This window comes from Pantherophis guttatus, chromosome 1 (genome assembly GCF_059756535.1).
Source record: "Pantherophis guttatus breed Tessera chromosome 1, ASM5975653v1, whole genome shotgun sequence".
Classification (NCBI taxonomy): Eukaryota; Metazoa; Chordata; class Lepidosauria; order Squamata; family Colubridae; genus Pantherophis; species Pantherophis guttatus.
The window spans coordinates 22050686-22070772 of NC_142063.1; the positions used below are offsets into that span (position 1 = coordinate 22050686).

Sequence of the window (20087 nt, forward strand, 5' to 3'; positions counted from 1 at the left end):
CCTTTTAAAAAAAAGAGAACAACATGAGAATGGTCATAAAAGCAGGCAGTTTTGAAAAAGTTGTAGTGTTCCTGCTAGCAATCATATCTTAGTTAGCCCATGTAGAACATTAAAGAAACTGTGAGAAAAACATCAGAATACAGTACAAATCAAGTATACCAAAATATTTTTAATATTATTTTGCTTCCAACAAGAAAAATTAGATCTGAGGACCTAGTGTAACAAAATCCCCATAGGCACTTAACTGGTGCTTCAGTTGTCAGTAAATATATGACTCAAAATAAACGTAACAGGCATTAAATAAAACTCTACATATGTATTCAGTATTTAGTCCCAATGGTTCCCAGTAAGAGTGCTTAAGACTGCAATCACTCATTCAAGAAATCAATTATTCTGTGGAAATACAGCAAATTATAGCGCAAAAAGGGTTGCCAAAAAATACCAGTAGAAAATCTGCAACTCCCCCAAGAGGATTACAAGAGTTAACTCAACCCACATGGGCAGACGTGAATGGTGAAGACTGGATGCCAGAAAAAGCAGAATCTTGGGAAGCCATGTTGCTGCTATCACCATTTCAGCCATTTTGAAAGCTACATGGCAGAAACGGGATGAAGAGGACACCAAGACAGTTTCATGGCTGTTTAGGTTGGTGGAATTTTGTGAACTCTACCTGAATGGATCCCTCAAGACATTTCTACTTTCCTCTGAAATACACACATTGCCTGAATCACTGGATTTTGTTTCCCTTTTATTTCCTCTACAGCTCATGATCCCTTAACATGGTGCTTCTCAATCTTGGCAACATGCAGATGTGTGGACTTCAAGTCCCAGGATTCCCCAACCAGTTGGGAACTGAAATACACATTGCCAAGGTAGAGAAGCATTGCCTTGAAATGCTGCAATTATTGTTTTAAATGATCTCCAACTGAAAAGGAGTTAGTGTATTGAAAGGTTCACCGATTGCTACTGCCTCTATAGCAGGGGTCTCCAACCTTGGCAACTTTAAGACTTGTGGACTTCAGCTCTGTAGGACAGACAACATCTCCTGGACAGGAGGGAAGGATCAGCACATTTGCCGGGTTTAAAAATATGAATGAAATGGACTACTGTATTGTATAGGTGGTTATGGCTGACTGGAACGTCAGTAATGTAACATGTTGTTGAATGGCAAATGCACAGCACGTTACTGAAAGTATGTTTAAAGAGTGTTAAGTACCCCAAGTTTGGCTGGATTCATATAAGACATTGAATTGTAAAACACAGCCAACTTTTTACCCCTGCCTTCTATAGCTGACTAATGGTGGATTCAGACTTGCTATGGTCTTCAAACTTAATACAACCATGTTCTTCAATTACCCAAGATGGCATGAGTTTCAGTTCTGAATGTCCAAGTAATCCTAAAACCCCCAATTCGCACATGACAAGGGTCCATCATATAAAACCAGCTTCTATGCAACACTGTCCACTTTCTATTAGGATAGAATCAAAACAAGGTACAATCTCCTTAATTTTCCACCCTAGGTCAGTAATAATTATTCCTATTTAGCTTGTTATGGCAGCCCTGCAAGCTTGTTCAATTCTGAGGCGCGGGGGGGGGGGGAACTATTAAAAACCCATTGGTTGCCAGTTCCCTATATTTTGAACAGTAATATAATGTGCTTGGCCAAGAAGGCAGACAAGGAAAATATCCAAAAGATGAAGCAACTTCCAGGTTTTCACCAGAAAATGCATCTGAGTTAACTCAACAGAAGTTCTCAGCATTTTTTTTTAAGCAAAGCTCAGGGTAACATTTCTGACACAAAATTACTAGTGTTAAAAATAAACCCATCTTTCTCTCCTCCACTAAGAAGCTAAAATCATAGGCTCTGATCTTTCCCGACTGATTCATAGGCTTGGAAAGAAACTGGCAAGCTAGCCAGAGAATTCTGGGAGTTGAAGTGCACACATTTTAAAGTTGCTAAGGTTGGGAAACACTGGCTTAATAGCTCTCAGTCAGTCAGTCATTGCTTATGCTTTTTAAAGAGGCAAGTGACCTACTCTAAGAACAGGTACAGTATTGCCTGGTGGTGCAGTGGATAGAATGCAGTATTGCAGGCTAACTCTGCCCACAGTCTGGAGTCCGATCCTGACTGGCTCAAGGTTAGCCTTCCATCCTTCCAAGGTCAGTAAAATGAGGAGCCAGATTGTTAGGGGTTAGCCAGATATGCTGACATTGTAAACTGTTCAGAAAGTGCTGTAAAGCAGAGGTCCACAATCCCCAGTCCGGTGCCGATCTACAGCCTATTTGGAACCGGGCTGTGGAAGAGGTGTGCGAGTGCATGTGCGAAAGCGGCACACACGCGCAACCATCCTTTTTCCCTCACCACCGCTTCCGCCAGGCTGCTGAGCTGAAAAGGTTGGAGACCGCTGCTGTAAAGCACTATGCAGTATATAAGTCTAAGTGCTATTGCTCATGCCCGCCATGGGGAAGGCCTAACCACCAATAAGGCCAGTGGTGGGTTTCAAATTTTTTTACTACCGGTTCTGTGGGTGTGGCTTGGTGGGCATGGCGTGGTTTGGTGGGCGTGGCAGAGGAAGGATACTGTAAAATCTTCATTTCCATCCCACTCCAGGGGAAGGATACTGCAAAATCCCCATTTCCCGATCAGCTGGGACTCTGGAGGCAGAAAATAGACGGGGGCGGGGCCAGTCAGAATTTTTACTACCGGTTCTCCGAACTACTCAAAATTTCCATTACCGGTTCTCCAGAACTGGTCCGAACCTGCTGAAACCCACCTCTGAATAAGGCCATAAATACAAGATGGTTGAATTCCTTTTCCTGCTCAAGCAAGCAGACGTAGTACTTCAAGCTGAAATTCTGTGCTCGTTCCTGTGGGTTAGCCAAACAGGCTGAAAAAGAAGTTTCCTATTCTCTATGATTTTGCCCCTCCTAAAAAATTGCCTATCCAGGTTAAAGATGGATTAAGTCACATGCAAGCAGAAGATGCATTAGACTTAGAATTCCTTGGTTAGAAAAACTTACTTCAGTAAGATTGTTAAGGGGTAAATCTTGAAGGGAGATGAAGCTGCCAAAATGAAAGGAAGTAATCTTTTACCACAATCAGTATAAATGAATGCAGGAAGTCCTCAACCTATGACCACAATTGGGAGTGCAACCTCACTCACAAAGTGATGCAGTTGTTAAGTGAGCTGCATCCCATTTTTTGCCATGGTCATTAAGCAAATCCAGCTTTCCCCATTGACTGTGCTTGTTGGAAGTCCCCTTAGAAGACTGTAAATAGTGATCACATGATGCTGGGATGCTGCAACCATCATAAATAAATGCTGATTGCCGAATGTCCAAATTTCGATCACATCACTGCAAAGATACTGCAACGGTCGTAAGCGTAAGAACTGATTGACAGTCCCTTTTTTTCCACAGCTGTCTTAACTTCAAATGGTTGTTATAAATGAATTGTTGTAAGTTGAGGACTACCTGTACTAACAGGACTGGACTCCAGGATTCCAGCCTTAGCTATGGTTCTTAAAAAGATACTGGTATCTAGGTAACATTCTTCTTTTTATCATTCTAATTGTGGGATTTCCAAGCCTATCAACAAAGGCATGATTTCCTGCCCTTGTGAATTTTATATTTTAAATAATTTAGCCCACATGGTGCGTGCAAATCTGAAATTATATAATCAACAGGACTGGAAGGAACCATAGAGGTCATCTGCAGGATTCATTAGAACATCTCCTTTAGCAAAGGAGAAACTTATCAAGTACTTTACAATTTGTTCCACTAGCTGACAACATTGTTAACAATTAGAAAATTCCTCCTGATGTCTAAACCCTAATTTGAATTCCTTCCTTGTAGTTTGAACCCGTCCTGTCCTACTCCCAAAAAGACTGGTACTGGTTTTGGCTGGATATAACCAAAAAATATTGTGAGATAGAGAAAGAGAGAGCATTGGTGGCAACCTTCTTTAGAGTAATGTTAATTTAAGTTAGCACCTTCCCTTTAGATACCTGCCTCTCTTAAGAGTGGGATTAGGCAATCTGGAGTGCTACCCTATAACTCCCACAACTGTAAATGTAACCAATATTGGAAGAGGCTGGGACTGTCATCATTTGTCCTAGAGATTCAGGTACCCTACATCCAATTAAGGGGTGCAGGAAAAAAAGGCATGATTTTTAAGCCACAAACCAAAGAAGTCTGCTGATACACAAAACTATTACTAGAATGGCTGGTTTAAAAATAGTCACTTTGTCATCCCCAGCATGAGCAGGTCAGAGTAAAAAAAAAAAGTGGTATTACCCTACTCAAAAGAGATTTTTTTTAAAAAAAAGAGGCTTCAGATATGGGAACCAAGAATCTTGTCCGTTTACACTGTTGTCCCAAACAAAGTCTTGTCTGAATCCTGTTCATCATCCCCAAGTGAAAAGTCTTTGGTGTCCAAATCAAGGTCTGGGATACAGTTTGTCTCCAGTGACAGGTTGTGATCTGGTGAGTTGGCGTCACTTTGTGCAGCAAGGACAGGACTCAGCTGCTCCCCTTCAGCCATGTATGCCAAGAGATTATCCAAGACTGGGCGGCTACGACAGATCTTGGTCAGCAGGCGGCTCCTGTGCCTCAGTTGCGTTATCAAACTGTCTTTCTCCTGGATCACGTTTAACAGTTTTTGCGCATGCTGTTCAGAAGACTGCAGCTTTTCCTCCAATATGGCAATTTCCCTTTGGAAGAAAAAAAAAAACGAAACAGGTTACCTGAGGAACCATCTTATCCACCTCACATTGCCCCATCCCACCTGATTAGGCAGAGAAGGTGTGTTATGGAATACTGTAGTTAAAGAATTTCAACTGGCAGGATCTAGGAAAAGGGCCTTCGCTGCTGTTTCCCCCACTGTCTGGAATATCCTTCCCTAGAGGTAAGGTGGGCCTCACTCTTCGAAAAAGTCTGAAAACACAGTTCTGCTAGCCTGCAACGGACTCACAACCATGGGGATGGTCAGCGCATTGAAGCCCCTCTCTCTGCCTTTAAACATTTTTATCCTCGTTTTACTTCTATTGATATATTGTATCTTCACAGATAGTCCTCAAGTTCACACAATCGGGACCAGAACCTCTGTTGTTAAGCAAGGTAGCCATTAAGTGAGTTGCATCCCAAATTTATGGCTGGTTTTGCTGTAGTCATTAGGCAAATCACAGTGATTGTTAAGGGAATCACGGGGTCATTAAGCAAATCCAGCTTTCCATTGATTTGCTTGTTGGAAACCAACTGGGAAGGTCAAAAATGGATGATCATGTGACCCCAGGACTCTGCAACCATCCTAAATACATGCTGGTTGCCAAGGGCCCAAATTCTGTACATGTGATCAGTTCTAAGTGTGAAGGACTGGTTGCACAAGTCACTTTTTTCAGCGCTATTGTCACTGTGAACAATTGCTAAACAAACTGTCATTACGTCAAAGAGTATACGTGATTATTTTTTTATACTTTTAACTGTTACATCTGCCAGTCACTCTGAGAGTAAGATGAGCAGAGTCTAAATTAAAAAAATAAAATATAAATACATGAGGGTAGAAAGGATTGGTAAAATTATGTTTAAGTCCTTTTTCCTAAGACAGAGCCACAAGTTAGAGATGAAAGTATCCACTGGAATATGATGATCGTATGCAAGATGTTATTAGAGGGCTTGCTAGTAGGTGAAGTCCTTGGTTGCCTGTGTTATAAACCTGGAAATAATGTATTTGAAAGGATTTCTACCTGGTGCTGAATTTTTCAGCTTGCCTGAAGCACAATTACACGATTACAATTTCAACAGGAAAAGATGCTGCGAGTGCCTTCATATCCACAGCCTGCCCAAACTCAAACTGGCCTCTCTTTTCCTATTAATTTGTTCCTGAAGTTCCAGCTGGGATAGCTATTTCCTACCATGAAATTTTGTACACAGGTATTTGCTTTCACAGCCCAAATGATTTCCTAATCCTGAGAAATAATGACAAATTGTTTAGCAAGATTGAAAGAGGAACCCCCCCCACACACATATATATTATATATATATATATAATGCAGCTCCCACCGAAAACTAAATAATATTCAGAAGACCAACTTCATAGAGAAAAAGGCAAATGGCAGTCAAAGAAGTTCTCTGCAAAACCTTTTATTCGTTCTCTAATTACAAAGTCACTCTAACCAAGGTTCTAGTCCTCTTCGAGGTCAGTACCTGTCCTTGCCTTCCCGAAGCCCGAGCACCGCCTGGCGCATCTCGGCATCCTTCCGGATGAGACTCTCAGCCTGGCCGTGCACCGTGCGCTCCGCAGCTGCCAAACGCCGTTCCAACTCTGCAACCCGCCCGTGCAAGGCGGCCAAATGCGCGTTAGCCTCGCGAATCTGGACCGGCGTCGGCGGCGAAGATGAAGACATCATGGACGACAACGACGACGCCCGGGGAGGCCCCGCCCAGCGCCCGCGCATCGTAGCCAATGGGAAGGCAGGTCACACCCCCCACACAATGAAACCTCGCCGCGCCCTTCATTCGGACTGACCAATCAGGAGCGAGGCCACACTAATGAGTCCTGAGAAAATGACAAATGGGACCACGCCTCCTATTAACAGCCGCTCGACTGAAGCTCTGTCAGATTGGAAGTTCCAGTCCGGCCGGTCAAGCGCGTCTTTTACGACGCCCCGCCCCAAGTAGGCGGGCAAGAGGAGGGGAAACAAAGCACGCGCAGCATTAGTCCCCTTTACCGCCCAAGCATCTACCAATAGAAATCATGCGAAGCCACACTCACAAACCAATCGATTAATCTGTGACGGGATAAGCCACGCCCCCAATCGTCAATAAAGCCGCGCCTACTTTCCCCTAATCCCGTCCAATCCTTACGAACCCCGAGTTGCCATTGGCCCGCGTCTAACTCTGGCTCTCCATGCTCTCGCGAGACCAGGTCCAGGGTAGTGTCCTTGGTGAAATCTCGTGGTGCTTGCGCCCGTCGCCGCGGTCGGTGTCAACATGAACGGGTACGGGGAGATTCTGGACGGCACCAACTGTTTCCGTAAGACCTGGCTTGCGGGGCGCCTCGGGGCCCTTACCGGTGAGGACCAAACTGATGTGGGCCGTTACTGTGGGGCTCCTCTTCGCTGTTTTTACTCGGAAGCTACCCCAAGTTAGCTGCGAGTCCACCCGGGAATCGTGACAATAAAGATCCCCGTCCTTGAACCCCCATCGCCATCGAGCTTTAATATGGGCTCGTCCACACAGCCTCCTTACCCCGCCCTGGAGGACGTCCTACGTAATGTCCATTAAGGACCTGTCAATCAGACTAGAGCTGGAAGTTACCTTGGAGGTCATCTAGTCCAGCCCCCTGCTCTGGCAGGAGACCTTATACAGGCCTATACCATTTCAGACAAGTGGCTGCTCAGTCTTTTCTTAAAAACCTCCAGTGTTGAAGCACCCACAACGTCTGAAGGCAGACTGTTCCACTGGTTAATTGTCCTCACTGTTAGGAAGTTCCTCCTCAATTCCAGGTTGCTTCTCTCCTTGATTAGTTTCCATCCATTGTTTCTTGTCCTGCCCTCTGGTGCTTTGGAAAATAAACTGACCCCCCCTCTTCTTTGTGGCAGCTGCTCAAATACTGGAATACTGCTATCATGTCCCCCCTAGTCCTTCTTTTCTCTAGACTGGCCAAACCCAAATCCTGCAACTGTTCTTCGTATGTTGTAGCCTCCAGGCCTTTAATCATCTTAGTTGCTCTTCTTTGCACTTTTTCGAAAGTCTCAACATTTTTTTTGTAATGCGGTGACCAAAACTTTTTTTTTGTCAAATATTTTTTTATTTTTTTATATCACATATTCCATTTCTATGTTAAATAGTGTGTTTTCTAGGTGTCAAAATTGTTAACATATAAGCATCATCATCATCATCTATGCATAAAAATATATGTAATCATATCAATCGTTATTGAAAAGTATACTGTCTTCCATTACAGTATTGATTATATATCTAAATATTTACTCATCAGTTTTTCTTTCTCATGTAGTCCATATTTCACATAATTCCACTCCTCTAACCTCAGTATTTGTCACTTAAGCATTTATAGAATAGTTCCCATGTTATAAAATATTCCGAGTCTTCTTTTCCTTTGATTTTTAGGGTTAACCTATCCATTTCTGCACATTCCAGAATTTTTTTTGATTATAATGTCATCTGTAGGGGTTTCTGAGTTTTTCCAGTATTGTGCATATACAATCCTGGCTGCTGTAAAATTAAATAAGTGTTACCCTTATTATAGTTTCTGAAAGCATGCCCAACAAGAATGTCTCAGGTTTCAAATCTATATGTTGTTTTCTCATAATTTCCAACCACATGCGTATTTTTTTCCAGTATTATTTTGCTTTGGAACATATCCACCACGTGATAATATGAGCCTGGTATTTGGTTGGATTTCCAACATTTAACAGATTTATTGTTATACATGTTAGCCAATCTTGCAGGTGAATAATGCCATCTGTAAAACATTTTATAGAGGTTTGATGACTAAAACTGAATGCAGTATTTGAGGTGTGGCCTCACTAAGACTTTATAAATGTTTAAATGTTTTAAATGTTTTAATTGGTAGTGAGTTTTAATTGGGCCAAATTTATATATCTTTTAATTGTTTTTTTAATATTTGTCCTGCATGTTTTTTAATTCTGGCTGTACACCGCCCTGAGTCCCCAGGGAGAAGGGCGGTATAGAAATTCAATAATAAATAAATAAATAAATAAATAAATAAAGCAGCACTAATACTGCACATGATTTTGATTCTATGCCTCGGTTTATACAACCAAGGATTCTATTAGCTTTTTTGGCGGTGGCTGCACACTGCTGGCTTATGTTTAAGTGCTCTTCCACTAGGACTCTAAGGTTACTGTTAACAGGTCATAGTTCCAAGGTCACAGTTACGGTTTTTGAGCCAGGTTTTGCCTAATTTGTACTTGTACCTTTGTACCTTTGGGTTTTTTCCGGCCCAGGTATAAAACCTTGTTTTTCTCTGTATTAAATTTCATATTGTTGAATAGGGCCCATTGTTCAAGTCTGTCGAGATCTTTTTGGATCCTGAGCTTGTCTTCTGGGATGTTGGCTATTCTGGCTAACTTAGTGTTATCTGCAAATTTGATGAGTTCCCCTTCTATTCCCTCATCTAAGTCATTTATGAAGAGAATGGGGCCTAAGTACCCAAGGCTCTGTATACGGTATGTCCACACAGCATAACCTCCATCTCGTTCTTAGGACATCCCAGAGGGCGGCTGAAATTGGTCGTAGGCATCCTGACAGAAAAAAGTGTTTTCCCTGAAAAGATCTCCATGCTCTGTAGGGCATGGAGGGAGTTGTTGTTCCAGGCCTGCTGGGCTCCAATTGCTGTTGGTGGGACTGCCTCTCCCATCCATTTGCTCTGCTCAGTAGTCCTTGCACAGCAGCTGCCCCAGGAAAGTGGAGTTCCATTGTTCATCTCTGCCCTTTTTGTATATCTGTGGTTTGTTGAAAGGAAAATCTATGGAAGAACAAATGTGGATACAGGTAGTCTTCAACTTACAACAATTTATTTAGTGACTGTCCAAAGTTTCAACATCACTGGAAAAAGTCAAATGACCTCTTTATGATAGTTGCAGCATTGCAGGGTCATGTAATCACCTTTTGTGACCTTCTTATTTATTTATTTATTTATTTATTTTATTTCTATACAGCCCTTCTCCCGGAGGACTCAAGGCGGTGTACAGCCTGATTAAAAGCACAAAGACAGACAGAAATTTAAAACAATTAAAATTATTAAATGATAGGCTCAATTTAAAACCCCAAATTTAAAATCCCATATTTTAAAACCCAATTAAAATCTTTACCTTGATAGCCCAGCCTGGCAGAACAACAAGGTTTTGAGGGCACAGCGAAATACACGGAGACCTTCTGACAAGCAGATTCATTTAGCAACTGTGTTACTAATTTAACTGCAGTTATTCACTTAACAACTGTGACAGGAAAGGCTGTTTTGGCCAACAAGGTGCTGCAGGAGGCTGTCTGGGCCAAAAACGGGGCGTGGAGGGTCACATGTGCCCCCCCTCGCAATAAAGCAGTATTAGCTTTTAAATGAAAATGCATTGATGGCTTTTTTCAAAACCTCTATTAAAGTAGATTATTGGCATTCACTAGAAACAATACCTAATTTCCAAAATAGGTAAGTATTATGATTCCTTTGAAATCCTTTAACAAATCTAATTCCATATATTGATTAAATTTGCTATTATATGCAAGCTTATACATTCCAATAAGATTTATAATCTGTGTGTACATATATATAAACATATATACATACACATATATACATATATATACATACATACTAACACAAAGAATGACACCAGACCCACACTCACGAAAACCACACAGGATGTCACCACCACACATCCACGCAAAAAGCAAACCCACACCGATGAAGCACGACCACAAACCAGAAGCCAGACCACATCTGCATCATTAGCCACTTTAAATCCCTCCAATCCATACACGAAGCAAACTGACACCCACCATGAAGATGTGGCACGACCACGAACGCAAAGCCAAACAACAGCAATGCAGCTCACCAGCTCAAATCCCCCTGCAACTCAGACTAACACGAGCACAACCAAGTCCCCACCTAAACAGAACACCCCCCCAGCCAATCAAAGCATAGCCAACCCCCCATCCAATCAGAGCACATCCAAACCCGCAACCAATCAGAACACACCTCCACCCAATCAGAACACAGCCAAGCTCCCACCCAATCAGTTCACACCCCCACTAGCAGTTAAAAGGAAGAAACAGCTGCAACATCACATTGCTCCTAGAAGCACGAAGCCGAAAACACGAGCCTGAAGATGACAAATGAGACTTCGTCGAAACGTCGCAAGACATTTCCAATTTTACGCGGGAGAAAACCCGAATAACCAAAGACCTATATACATACATACATAAACACACACGATAAAATAAATATATTTTCCTTTACCATTGGTTTCAAGTCTGTTTGGTTTCAATGTTACTTTTATATTTTGACCTTTTTAAAGGTATTCTTCACAGAATAAATAGATAGATTTTCCTTGGTTCTGAAATTCAAGAACCATAGCACAGGAGAGCATCGGATTGAGAAGGCTGCTGTAAAAAAAAGCTTAGCCCCATCTGAAGAGAAATTGTCAATTGCAGGCTCTGTGGTGCTGTCCTGTTTTAATCCATGGTCAGTATTGTAAAATAACATGGTTTTATCCTTTAATTATTAGATTTTGGTATAATGACATGGATAGGCACAGTACAGGTAATCCTTAATTTACAACAGTTCATTTAGTGACCATTCAAAGTTACAATGGCACTAAAAGTGACATGATCATTTTTCACACTTATGACCATTGCAGCATCCCTATGGTCACGTGATCAAAAGTCAGGTGCTTGGCAGCTGACTCCTATTTATGACGGCTGTAGTGTTTTGAGGTCATGTGAACACCTTTTGCAAAAGCAACGGGGAAGCCAGATTCACTTAACAACTGTTTTCATTAACAACTGCAGTAATTCACTTAAGAAATGGGGCAAGAAAGGTCATAAAACGGGACAAAACTCACTTAACGAATGTCTCATTTAGCAACAGAAATGTTGGGCTCAATTGTGGTTGTGAGTTGAGTATGGCCTGTATTCCTTTGTATATGTGTTAAGTTTATGGGATTGCCAATGAAGAAAAAAATAGTTAATTATAATGTGTTTACTTTCCTTATTTTAAAATAATAAAAGGTTTTGTTGTTGCTGGTACTGCTAACCTTTTTTGTCATCCATTTTTTAAAAATCTTCCTGTAGGTCTCGTTGCTTCAACTTACCATGTAGTTCTGTACACACCAGAAACAAAACTAGAAGGACTTATGAGACTAGCCAAATCCACTGTCACTATGGGTAAGGCCTGCTTATTTGGTTAGTAGCATTCAAATGCAAATCAATACAGCTTATTGGGTTGTGGCTTAGCATATGTTATATGAATGAAAGCATTCTGATTGTAAATCATGGTTAATCCTAATTCTTTTACCTGAATAGAGCCAATTAGAAAGCATGGCTTAAAACAATGGGCGAAGTAATCAAGGTTTCATTTGTATTTCATTTCTTTTAGACCGTGTTTGATTTGTACTTCTACCTCAGTTTTTAAACTGTGTTTCAAATTTAATGTACACATATTTTTTTCTGAAAAGGTATCTTATGATTAAAGCAGAGATCTTATAATAAAACCAAACCTAGAAGTTTAAAAATTCTTAAATCCCTGTTCAAGTACTAACTTGTATTGTATTTGTAAGCTTATGGGTAGATTTTAGTAAATAATGAATGCATTCTAATTTGTTCTATTCAAGAGATGCTAACATTCAGGAGGGGAATACATCTCTCCTTCTGAAGTAGCCCTTTGAAAGTCTTGTGTGCTTTCCAGTGGTGGGTTGTTACCGGTTCGGCCCGGATTGGGCGAACCGATAGCGGCAGTGGCAGGAGGCTCCGCCTACCTGCCCGGATACAGAAGCATCGCTTGCATGCACCCATGAGCTAACCCGTAGCAATGGGTTTTGAAAACCGCCCCTGCTGCTTTCCCACAATGCCCCTGCACAAAAATATTGGGGATAGCTGCTTACAGATTGAGCCCTGCCTTTTCAGTAGTGACTTGGTATGAGAACAGCCCTTAGCTGAAAACAGCAGGCTGTTTTATTTTCAAACTGTTTCACAACCAAATTTTGTGGAGTGTTTTGTTTTGAGCATCTTGGGAGACCTCAGAAACCTCTCCGAGAAACTCAAAACAGCCTGTTCTATGCTCAGAAATAATTTTACATATTTTCACTCACACTCTTTCCAATAAATAAAACATTTTTCACATCATTAGGTGAAACTTTAGAAAGGGTCTCCCAGTCGATTTCGTGCTAAGCCGTTAATATAAAATAGCCTATTTTAGCGCAAAGAAGTATCCTGTGTTCTTCTTGTTCCCATCTTAAAAGAAATCCTCAATGATTCATCTGTGGTATTAAAGTCTGTCTGATGGATTTATTATATGCCATCAAGACAGTAGATGGATTTTCACCAGAACAATCTGCACCTAACCTGGTCCTTCTAGTCTTCCATCTCTGCACTCATTACCACTGTTGTTGTCCATCCATTTTAATGCTGGTGGCACTTTGTTCCTTCTTCCTTCCTTCTTCCTTCCCCAACATTATAGACTTCTCCAGAGAGCTAGATGTTTCTATAAGATATCTGAAATATGAGGATTTGAGCCTGGTCATTTGTACCTTGACTGAGAACAATAGATTGATATTGTTTGGGGTTTGTTTGTTTTTTGACTACCGATATGAAACATTTTATGGTCTGCTTCACAGTCAGCTAATTTTGCTATTATAATTGAACTCTTCCATCCCCTTATAGCGATAATATAATCAGTTTGATTTATTTGTGCCCCATCTGGTGATGTCCATGTATAAGAGGTGCAGTTTTTATTGTTAGAAGGCCGTTAGCAAAAAAGAAATCGCTGGACTTGCAGAAATTGACAAATCATTTGCCTGCTTTAGCTTCTGCTTTTTTTCCCTCCATAGCCACCCTAGGGGCAGTTTTCGCGGCAACATCTTGCATCAGTGGTGAACTTCGAGATGCTCCACAAGACCCTATGAACTACTTCATTGGAGGATGTGCATCGGGGATAATGATAGGAGCCAAAAGTTAGTATTGGTTGTGCCATTAGTTTTTTTTTTTAGTGTACTCAATGGAGATTTGGGGTTTTGAACTGAATTATAAGACATAATCTATAGCCTGTGATCTAACCAATGGTTGTTTTCTCCCTCTTCAGCTAACAGTTTTCTTATTGGCACTTCATCTTGCATTGGTCTTGGTGTGTTGGGCGCTTTTTTCAAGGTTGGCAGGCAGGAAGGCTGGAAATTGCTGGTATATCCTCAAAAATGACGTGGACTTCCTAATTCTAAAAGCAGATGTCCTTCTCTGTCTTCTTTTATCATATATAAAAGCGTTGTCACATGTACAGTTGCTAGTCACTGATTGAAGCTCATGGGGCTTCCAAATGATATATAAATATTTAGTAATAATTGAAGGATGTCGACATAACTTGTACATATGATGAAGTGGTGATGTCACTGAATTGTCTCTTCTGAGAGGAACTTACATCCAAATAAATAATTATGTTTGGATAGCTTATTGTTCATTTCTATGCTTAGCTTTTCCCCTTAAAAATGGCTTCCTCAGGATTGAGCTGAATGACAATACTGGAAATACTAAACATGAAAGAGACTCTACTGGATTGGACCAAGGCTCAACTGATTCGGTGTTTGTTTCCTACAGATGCTACTCAGATATGTTTCCAGGAAGCTCACAATAAGACTAGAAGCTTTTTCTTTTACTTGCTTTTCTTAGTATTCAGAACTGGGTTGCTTCTCCACATAGGCATTTCATATAGTCATCATTTCCTAGCTTGGTTCTTCCCAGGTAGACTAGAACTGAGATTTTAGAATGCAGCCCTGAAAAGAAAATATGGGATTTATAGTTTTAACGTAAATAGAAAATTCCAGGCTGAGGAACAAAGACACTTAGCCATAAAGGCTCTGTAGCCAAGAGGCAGTATACATAGTTATACAGTCTGCAATAAATTGTAGAAGCAAAAATGCAGAATGGTTCATATAAAAAAAAAATTGCAATATTCAGAAAGCTGGATATTTCGGGCAAATTGTTGCTAGTACAGGTACACCTCAACTTGTGACTGGCCACTTGGTGACCATTCAAAGTTACGATGGTTCTCTCTGGGGGTACTTACAACCCAGTTCCAAAGTTGCAACTGTCCCCTGCCCACAGTCACATGATTGCCTATCAGATGCTCAACAACTGGCCCTCATTTATGCCTTTTTACAGCCTCCCGGGGCAACATGACTTCATTTTGTGACACTTTTTCTGAAAACCAGCATTTACTTTCAATTTTCAGAAAAAAACAGTCCACAGCAAACCATTGGTTTGCTTAACAATTGCAGTGCTTGCTTAATGACCACCACAAATAAGGTCATAGTATTAGGACAGTCACATGGGTGACCTGAGTTATAACCATCGTGACTTACAACTGATGGTAAATCAAGGACTACCTGTATCCTTAGGTACAGTGCTCTCACCGGTGGTTTCAAGCGTTTATTGATCTGTCAAATTTACATAGCTGTCCGTTTCATGCATGTGACTCTAGGTGATGTATAATAGATGTATAATAGAAACAAAACGATAAAAACACATTTTAAATAATCATTACAGTCAGGTAAACATGCATTTACCTCCCAGTTTGAGGAAGATGGGCAGTTCAGAAATGTGAAAAATAAATAAACCAAAATTTAATAAAGCCAGAGAGGAATGTTTAAAAACTTAAATACAATAAAGTCGTATCATGGGCTGTTTCCAAAGAAACCCCTGGACTGATGCAAAACTACAGTCCTGAGAGATTTCCAGAAGGTCAAGAGGATTAAGGATAGGCTCACCTTGTGGGTAGGAGGGATGATATTCCAAAGAGTGGGTGCTACGGCAGAAAACTCTCTCTTCCCTGGGTCTTGTCAAATGGAACTCCGTAGCAGACTCATAATACGCCCTTCCTGCCTGTCCCGATGTAATTGGGAAGAGGTCTCTCAAATACCCTGGCATGACAATTTACATATAGATTTTGTTAAACATCCATTCCCATTTCTGTTTATATTATCCATATCTGGCATAAGTATATAATTTAGGTCCTTGATATCATTATTTCTGAATGCTATTAAAGGACACTTTCTCCTACCTGATGAAGCCAATTCAATTTTTGGATTCCAAAGAATTCTGGACCATGTAACAACAGATTTGATGGGTAGAGGAAAAGTAGAGAAAGACAGGGTAAAGCGGACCATGAATAAGAGAGAATCATATTAAGGCCTATGCTGTGGTAAAGGCAGGAAAGGTGTACTTTGTTTCCGCCATTATCCACAGCAACTTGTCCAAAAGACCTAACCTGTAAAAGAACTCGTGAGGAAGACATCTTTGTTCCAGTATTTGAGGGGCTGCCACAGAGAAGAGGTGGTCAACTTATTTTCCAAATCACCTGAGGGCAGGACAAGAAGCAGTGGATGGAAACTAATCAAGGAGAGAAGCAACCTGGAATTAAGGAGAAATTTCCTGACAGAACAACTAATCAGTGGAACGACTTGCCTCCAGAAGCTGTGAATGCTCCAACACTGGAGGTTTTTAAGAAGAGACACGACCAGGGATGAAATCCAGCAGATTCTAACAGGTTCTGGAGAACCGGTAGCGGAAATTTTGAGTAGTTCAGAGAACCGGCAAATACCAACTCTGCCTGGCCCCAGAATGGGGTGGGACTGGAGATTTTGCGATATCCTTCCCCCAGGAGGGGAGGGAATGGAGATTTTGCAATATCCTTCCCCTGCCACGCCCACCAAGCACGCCCACAAAACCGGTAGGGAAAAAATTTGGATTTCACCCCTGGACTGGACAGCCACTTGTCTGAAATGGTATAGGGTTGAAATGTATTTGAATATTAAGTATAGAGACTCCTGCCTGAGCAGGGGGTTGGAGTCAGACTAGAAGACCTCCAAGGTCCCTTCGAACTCTGTTTTTCTGTTCTATTATTTCGGTGACATGCAGATAAGTTACATTTGCTCTGCTTTGGATTCCTCTGTTGGACCCCCTCAGTGGTTTCCTTGTCCATGCGTTATCAGTAGGCATCAATTTATACAACCCAGAAATATGGACAGGATTCTTGATAACCTGACACTGATCACATGCTTGCTCAGCCCTCATCCTTGATTGAGTAAAGTGGCCAAGGGAGGTGTTATTTGGCCCAGAGTGATCAAAGCATCAATGGAGAAAGGAGTAACCCTCTAACCTTAAAGTAATTGTAGTGAGACCTTTAATGCAAAAGTCCTGTCTGGATCTAGCTGGTCTTCAATTTGTTCTTAAGCCAGAGGTCTGGTATCTTCAGTGTCAAGGTTTCCTTGATTAAATATGTTATCTAAACCCCTTACAATCTGACCTCAGGTCTGGTTCTGGGACTAGAGTCATCCAATTAGACAAACTATAGTGGACATTAGACGAGGAAAGTGTCCTTTTTGGTCCTGCTATTTCTCAACAACATTTGATGCATTCATGGGCTTAGAAGGTAGCATTTTCCAGTGGCTCCAGGTCTTGCTTGGAAATTGGCTTTAGTAGGGGATGCTGGGATTTCTCTGAGTTTGATTTTTGTCTCCCTCATGTGGGCCGGTCAAGCTCAACCTCTTAAACCCAGCTGGTTAAGATCTTCCTGTATACCATAGCATTCACCCCACAGGTAATGCAATTTGTACTTGAATAATGTATCGGCCACCACCTTTTATTGGATAATTATGTAATTTTATTTCTTGTAAAATATTTAAATTTTGTATTACATGCCAGCCACATGATCTTGGAAGAATTTTGAGACAACACTGGTTCCTTCTGTTAGGAAACAGAGATGAACACTGCCCCCTAGAGATGGAGAAACTTTTTACCTTTAACTAGTTTTAGCTTTCCTGAGTATATTGTTTTGTACAATTTAGGTACCTCTCAAAATGTGACTGATCTGCTTGTGATTTAATCAGTGGTATAGTCCTAGCCATTCTGGTTTATAAGCCATGGTTTCTGGTTTTTCACGGCATGCCAATCTAGCATGCTTTACTTATATACTAACATGCTACTTCAAATCAATAGGACCCTAAATGGTTTATTCAACAAAGCATGATTAAACCACAGCTTATCATGGCAGGTGATCTCTCTTTGGGGCTTCTTCTAATAGCAAACCCATTCAGAGTAACTTCTAAGTTTGCTTCTAAGAAAATAAAAATAGGTAACTTGCAAAGTGCAACATCCTTTGCGTTGTGTAGGATATGCAAAGCTCTTATAACTGGTTATGTCTAGTTTAATAAAAAGGACTAGGAGGTGACATGATAGCAGTGTTCTGATATCTCGGGTTGCCACAAAGAAGAGGGAGTCAAGCTATTCTCCAAAGCACCTGAAAGCAGGACAAGAAGCAATGGGTGGAAACTAATCAAGGAGAGAAGCAACCTAGAAGAAATTTCCTGACAGAACAATTATTCAGTGGAACAACTTGTCTTCAGAAGCTGTGAATGCTCCAACACTGGAAGTTTTTAGGAGATTGGACAATCATTTGTCTGAAATTGTAGGGTTTCCTGCCTAAGCAGGGAGTTGGACTAGAAGACCTCCAAGGTTCTGTTCTGTTCTGTTCTGTTCTGTTCTGTTCTATTCTATTCTATTCTATTCTATTCTATTCTATTCTATTCTATTCTATTCTATTCTATTATTTTCTCCTCTCCTCTAATTCTCTTCTATTCCTGAACAAGACACTTCAGCTTTTTTGCCCCAGCTGAATCTTTCAAGTCAGCTAGTCTCTGTCTCCATTTCCTGTTTGAAAAACTACTGCAATGTTGAAACTTTGTGATTACTTTGGAAAAGGGTCACCATGACATACTTTTGATACAGTAGTTATGAAAATAACACCGCCTTCTCCTTGAGCTGGAAAACACAAGGCTAGAAAAGTACAGTGGCAGCCCCTTTCCTCCCAGGCTCCTGGCAACTAGTGACACCACTTGGAAGTGTGCCACCCACATGCCATCTCTCCTGTGGCAGATTGGCATCTATTTTAGGACTTCATTTATTCAAGATGTATGACATGCGGAGGTTGGAATCTCTAAGGGGACATAACCTAGAAGTCATTCTGACTTTGAAGAAGGTAAAAGATGACTCTAGTGGATTGTTGACACCAACATTATAATCCCTTCTCCCTGAAATTTGCAGTCTCCTCTGCATGTGCCTTCTTTTTCTTAATTGGCACACTGATCACCTAAAATCTTAATAAGTCTGGTAATGCCTTTCCTGTCTAGCAAATGTTATTAAAAGTCAGCAACTTTCACAAACTGCAGGTTATACCAACGTGGCCAGTTTGCATCATCTGATAATTATGGGTTGAGGGGCAGGTCCCTGAGCTATAGTTTGAAACAAAATTTTCTAAAACTAGCTCACTATATTATGTGGGCCAGGTTAAACTCAGGATGATCTCAGCTTCCAGACAGATAGACAGGAGTGGTTTGTGATGATTGCAAAACTGGGTCATTTCCACATACAACATTTCTTCTATATTTTTTTCTTCACATAAACGCAAGCTGACAGATAAATATGTGAGAAATAGGAAAGAGTGGGCTTAATCTTCTCCTAGTATGTGTACCGTAGCTCTGATGCCACCTAGACTATTAGTTACTTGACTTTTTTTAACCCAGATTGCAAAAACATACATATTCCTTCTCTCACACGCATGCAAAATTCAGGAAGCGTCATGTCGGCCAGACATTCATTGCACACATGACTGGGATGCCGACCAAAAGAGTCATAAATTAAAAAAGCAGGGTTAGCTTCTATTGGCTGTGCCATCTGGTCTGGCTTTACGGATGATCTACCCATGGTTAATACCAGGCATAGCTGAACGCGCTTCATGAGCATAATGATTTATTTTGAAACTGCAGCCACTTACTAAAAGGGTTTTCCCCTCTCTTGGGTCACACACTACACAAAGTATTTAATGCACTCGGTTTGGCCTCAGCATTGGAAGTCAGGAAAGTTGAGTTTGTTTAAGGGTAGCAAATCATCGTTTAAAACCAAATTTGTTCCTGGTTTGTGAACTGAAAGTGTGACTTAGCATAGTGTGTCCCACTGAAACTTTCAGTCAGTGATGCAAGAAAGAGCAGCTGAACGAAAAAGAGGCTATCTGAAATTGAGCAAACAGCAATTGCTTATCTGTTGGACTGATTGATTTGATCAACAAATGATGCTTAAATGACACCATCATTTAGCAACTTCTAACAATAGGAATTTCCCTTTTTTGACACAGAGAATGTCCCACCTAAAATAGTACAGGTAGTCCTCAACTTACGACCACGATTGAGCCCCAAATTGCTGTTGTTGTTCTGCTGAGGCACCTGTTAAGTAAGTTTTGCCCCATTTTATAATTTTTCTAGCCACCGTTGTTAAGTGAACAGCTGCA

The 20087-nt window shown here is 41.0% G+C and overlaps 2 protein-coding genes across 2 annotated transcripts; one reads left to right on the forward strand and one right to left on the reverse strand.

Moving 5' to 3' along the window:
• Positions 1–154: 154 nt before the first annotated feature.
• VMAC (vimentin type intermediate filament associated coiled-coil protein) lies at positions 155–6883 on the reverse strand. Its single transcript, XM_034437591.3, has 2 exons — positions 6206–6883; positions 155–4713 (listed from the first exon to the last, which is right to left on the reverse strand). The coding sequence occupies exons 1-2, from the start codon at positions 6454–6456 to the stop codon at positions 4365–4367; spliced, it is 600 nt and encodes a 199-aa protein (XP_034293482.1). The 5' UTR covers positions 6457–6883; the 3' UTR covers positions 155–4364.
• Positions 6847–14195, forward strand: NDUFA11 (NADH:ubiquinone oxidoreductase subunit A11). The gene is made up of 4 exons (XM_034437593.3): positions 6847–7073; positions 11834–11926; positions 13588–13710; positions 13839–14195. The coding sequence occupies exons 1-4, from the start codon at positions 6992–6994 to the stop codon at positions 13949–13951; spliced, it is 411 nt and encodes a 136-aa protein (XP_034293484.1). The 5' UTR covers positions 6847–6991; the 3' UTR covers positions 13952–14195.
• Positions 14196–20087: the final 5892 nt, after the last annotated feature.